Source organism: Cydia strobilella, chromosome 16 (genome assembly GCF_947568885.1).
Source record: "Cydia strobilella chromosome 16, ilCydStro3.1, whole genome shotgun sequence".
NCBI lineage: Eukaryota > Metazoa > Arthropoda > Insecta > Lepidoptera > Tortricidae > Cydia > Cydia strobilella.
Window position 1 is genome coordinate 16,077,099 of NC_086056.1, and position 5,154 is coordinate 16,082,252.

General features: G+C 36.3%; 1 protein-coding gene across 1 annotated transcript; it reads right to left on the reverse strand.

Moving 5' to 3' along the window:
- Positions 1 to 2,120: 2,120 nt before the first annotated feature.
- On the reverse strand, positions 2,121 to 3,472 carry LOC134748285 (uncharacterized). The gene is made up of 2 exons (XM_063683019.1): positions 2,792 to 3,472; positions 2,121 to 2,418 (listed from the first exon to the last, which is right to left on the reverse strand). Exons 1-2 carry the CDS (start codon positions 3,362 to 3,364, stop codon positions 2,122 to 2,124), a joined length of 870 nt encoding a protein of 289 aa, XP_063539089.1. The 5' UTR covers positions 3,365 to 3,472; the 3' UTR covers position 2,121.
- Between the last annotated feature and the right edge of the window lie 1,682 nt (positions 3,473 to 5,154).

Here is a 5,154-nt window from a genome sequence, read left to right on the forward strand (position 1 = left end):
ATTTAATAAACATTAGACACTTAATTAGCATTCATCAATTCAAAACGACAAGGTTCTAACTACGTTCTATATTTCAATCTAACGATAGTCGGTACGTCAGCGATCATGGATCCGAGCGCAGTCAAGGGAAAGCTGCCCCGTGTGCACGCATTATCACCTCGGAATCAATTACTCCATATTCGTTTGCTGGTTATTTCGATTTCTGTTGCGTGACAAGCCAGGCGGTTATTCCAAGCTAGAGCAACAGCCAAACCAGCATAAGTTAGACCTCCGTTTACACTAAGTTGTTAAGAATCTGGGAGTCAAATTATAATATTGACGAATACTGAACAAAGTGAATAAAGTTTACGAATACACCTAGCGTATGTAATTACCAGGTAAGTAGGTAGGTATACTAATAGATAATTGATATGTATTTTAGTCGTGTGTGTATTTGCAGTATTTGCGAGTCAATTAAGTACAATACTTGGTAATGTATACTACATACGATTTTATTTTATATTTATTCAAATATAGTGAATCTCTACTAAAATTAGTTATTTCTAAATTTATAATAAATATAAATGTTAGCAAAGAGGATATAATAGGATAGAGCGGTACTGTCATAGTAAATTTTGTAACCACAGCACAGAATAACTACCACAGTAAATTCACTGCCATCTATCGACACACTTTAAGACTAAAAATGATGATTTATAAACCTATGTTCTTTCACTCATTTTTTTTTTTAATAACCTGTAGTGTCCCACTGCTGGGCAAAGGCCTCTCCCTTTGGTTTCCATGACTCCCGTTGTTGAGCTGTTTCCGGCCAGTTATTAGTGAAGGTGTCTAAGTCATCCCGCCATCTCCGCCTGGGCCTGCCACGTCCGCGCTTCTTTTGCTGCATCCACTTGGTGGCTATACTAGCCCACCTATCCTCATATGCGTTAAAATTGTTAAATAACAAACGAAACCGTCAACGCCCTCTATACGAGAGTAGGCCAAAGGTAGTGGCGCCATCTGATCGAGAATCAAATTTTCATGATTTTCGAGGCACGTTTTTTCCTTAGACTGTATTCATCTATTACGGAGTTATATCTATCTTTGATCTTAGTATTAAAATTTAAAAGATATTAGATACAGATAGATCAGAATACAATATAATTATGCAGAACAATTACAATATAGGTATTCCACTTTCTTCTCAGCTCTTATTGGCTTAACATTAAAGTCTAATTTGAAAATACAGTTCAGTACCTTACCTTACTGCCTTACAGTAGTAGTCTTATATTATGATACAAAATCAAGGCATACAACTTTAAACTAAGTACATCTTAACGTTTTAATTATAAACTTTATCTAAGATTACACAAATGCATTTATCATCACAACATAATAGATCTCCAGTCCTTAGCCATGGCTCCTATCATTGTCCACTTTATAAGAATTTCAAAAAATATTGCTAACTGTAAAATACATATTCTACAGCACAACACACTTTGCTAAATAGCATAGAACTTCAGTGCTTATCAAAATATTTAAACCCCTTTAACCAAGACAAATTAATGTACTAATGTGTCTAATGCGATTAAATTTCATTATTTTTACCTTTTTTCCGACGTTTCAGCCAGACGTTCTGTTTCTTTTTAACCACCAACACAGAAACCACTTTTATCCACTGAACAATAATAACTAGCGAAAACTGTAACAAACACATAATGAATGTGAAACTTACAAAAAAAGTGAGCTTGAAACCATGCGTAAGACTTCAACAAATCTAAAAAGTGTAAACATTCATTAGTACATATTTAAATTAAATAAATATCTAAATAAAAACGGCAGTTACAAAAACAAAATTGCTATAGTCCTAATTATGAGCTTAGTGATACATGTATAATATTAATCTACATTGTTCTTAATATATTTTTTGTGTCATAGACAACGACAAGAAAAATGCTCAAGCCTAATTTAAATTGTTATTCAAATACAATTTTATACAAAAATATACAGTCTAATTGACTACAATTATCAAGGGACCTCAAATAAATCAATCCCAGATTCTATGTTAAGAGAATTCAGTTGTCATTCTTGATCATGAATAAGTAGTTATAAATAAATACATTAAAAAATCAAAGTAACAATTTATCCAAACATTTTCTTAATTACATTTTTATATTCTTTATTTAAGGATTTCATCTTAGGTTCTATCAACAGGGCTTTCTGCTGCGCCGCCTTATCATTAGGGTCCAGTTTGAGCACTTGCTGGATGTCCAACCAAGCTTCCTCATACTTCTGTAGGCCATAATTTGCTACAGCCCGGCGGTACAGGGCTTTGATGTTGTCCTTGTCGTACTTGAGGGTGCGGGTGCAGAGGTCCAAGGCTGCCTGGTACTCTTCATAGTGGAGCTGGCAGTGTGTGAGGTTGTTGAGCAGTTTTATCTGAAAGTTAAAATTAAGTTTAATAAATTATATCAAGAATAATATTTATTCTGTCAATAATTATTCTTGCGCCTACTCTCTAATTTACAAATGCTTGTTATAGCCAGCCAGGGCCTGATTTACCCACTGGCTAATAAGGCTAAAGTCTAGGGCGCAAGGACCAAGGGGGCGCGGCGGCGGCTCTGAGTTGAGACAAGCGGAGGGCGGATATACATAATCAGCCTAGGGCGGTCAGAACTAGCTAGGCCCTGTAGCCAGCCCTTGATAGAAATAAGGAGTAAGGAACAAAGTGTGCTAATGTCTGAGAAAAAATTATGCTAGTGTTTTTACAGAGGGAAACAACATAAAAGAAAGATTAGGAAATGATACAGACCTTGGTATCAACCATATCCTTAACCCTAGCCTCATCAATCTTCTCCGGATCAATGGGCTCTATGGCCACAAGCATCTTCAGTGCCTTGTTGAAGCGACGGAAGGCGTCAGCGATCCTGTTGTGCTTCACCAGCTCTACTCCACGCGCCTTGTGATGCAGCGCCGCTTCGTACAGCCGGTCCCAACTCCAATCTGCCACTAGCATCTCATCCATAGCTTCCAACAACTCTATCTTACAACTTATCTCCTTCACAAGCTCTCCTTTAGCATCTTTATACACTATTTTAGCCGTACACGTCTCCCCGCGGCACATACGCTGGAGAATCAACTCGAAATCATTATCAATGAAAGAGTCCGAGTCCCCGATTAGAAATATCCCGTCGAAGCTTTTACTGAATACCCGGCTCTCGGGCTCTATCTCGCAGTCTCCAGCTGCGTTGGTGCAGGTAACGTCGCTGAGCCGGACCTTGCAGCGCGCGTCTTCGTACGGCACAACATTGTAGTCACCCGGTTTTACGAGTTGTTTTGTTATGACCCGGTCGGGACGTTCATCCACTATCTCCGGCTCATTCATGTTAATGGCACTTTGTCAGGAATTATATTTAAAGTTAATACGAATAATTAGCGTTTAAAAATATTTTATGAAAACAAACACCGCACCGTCCGCACGAGGTCCGCACCGCACGCATATGTCATTCGGACATTCATCCGTGTAGTTCCGAAAGTAAACATTTCATTATCATCTATCATCTTAATATCAAATGAGACAATCATTATTACTTGGTGCATTGTTTTACCATAATTAGTATAAAACTAGTACGAATAAAACAAATATTTATTTACTAAAGAATCTTCAAGCGTTTAATCAAATAAAAATATAAAATCTTTTGTGTAGATAAAGGTATCAGAACGATTTCTAAAACGTTTTGTTTTAGACAGAAAAATACACATGGTTTTAGCAAAAACCTCGCAAACACGCAAATAAAGCAGTTGCTGTTGCAATTTATAATGAAAACAAAACAAATTCAATTAAGACCAAGAAACTCTAATGTTGTTTCTGATGATTAATGTTTTTTAAAGATATTGATACTTTATCGCATATTTCTTATTACAGTTAGTTTAAACCTCAGAATAATGACTAAAGCAAAGAAGCCGGGCAAAAATAAAAGCTTGGTAAAAGATATCGTATTCACAACACGTTATTACTTTTTGTCTATGAGTGAGTGAGACAACAATCCGCAAGTTCTTTCGTTTTTTTCAGTATTGTCATAAGATGAACTGAGGGAAATGTCAAATGGTCCTATGTGGTTCTATAATGTAATCCAGCCAAATAAAATATATGTTCGTTATTTCACAGGTAGGTGTCAACTGTAACAACTTGACATAGTCGTATTATTTTAGTTGAAATATTTCGGGATGTTTCAGCGGTCATCTTGGTTTATTTTAATTATATTGTTGCAATTCCTGAAAGATTGTTGGAAAACGTGCTGAGTTTTTATTTGTAATGGTTTGAAGTTCCCTTTGTGATAATGTCTTTTGTGATCGAGGGCTGTAAATCGCATACAGGAAGAAAATAAAATACGCACGAACCGATAACCTTTAATCGGTGAGTTTTGTTCAATTTTGAAGAAATTAATTTATAGGACCTGACCCTAAACATAGAAATCGATATGTTGTTTATGTAATTATTACTTGCATTCCAGTCTATATAGATTTTTGCATATATTTTCGAACTTTTCTGCTAAGTATGAAAGGTTATATTTTTGGCATAGTGATGTATCGACCTCAGATCAATAACCTATCGACATTTACAGCTTTCTTATAGTTTGGCCCAGGACTGTCTCATTTTAATTGATGAGTACAGTCAAGGGCATAAATATATATACATTCCCAAAGTCTCAAAAACATGTGTACGCTTAGACAATAAAATCGTGTTCACATATTTTTAAGCCATTTGTCTGGATCGATATTTTTGCCTTCGACTGTACCTATAGTTTTCTTTGTTCTTACTTACTGACAGATTGTGTTTGCCAGACTATAGTTTAATACTAAAAACCGGTCAAGTGCGGGTCGGACGCGCGCACCAAGGGGACCGTACTTTTTAGTATTTGTTGTTATAGCGGCAACAGAAATACATCATCTGTGAAAATTTCAACTGTCTAGCTATCACGGTTCATGAGATACAGCCTGGTGACAGACAGACGGACAGCGAAGTATTAGTAACAGGGTCCCGTTTTTACCCTTTGGGTACGGAACCCTAATAAAAAAGACATTAATGATCATTGATGAATGTTCCTTTTATTAATATTGTTGGTCACAAAACTCAACTTTTTTTTTCAGATTTCCAAAGGACGAGGAATAGGG

Excerpts from the sequence above, each read along its gene's own strand:
- LOC134748285 (XM_063683019.1), bottom strand. The coding sequence starts at position 3,364 with ATGAATGAGCCGGAGATAGTGGATGAACGTCCCGACCGGGTCATAACA. Across the intron at positions 2,419-2,791 it reads AGGATATGGTTGATACCAAG|ATAAAACTGCTCAACAACCT; the intron begins GTCTGTATCATT and ends TTTAACTTTCAG.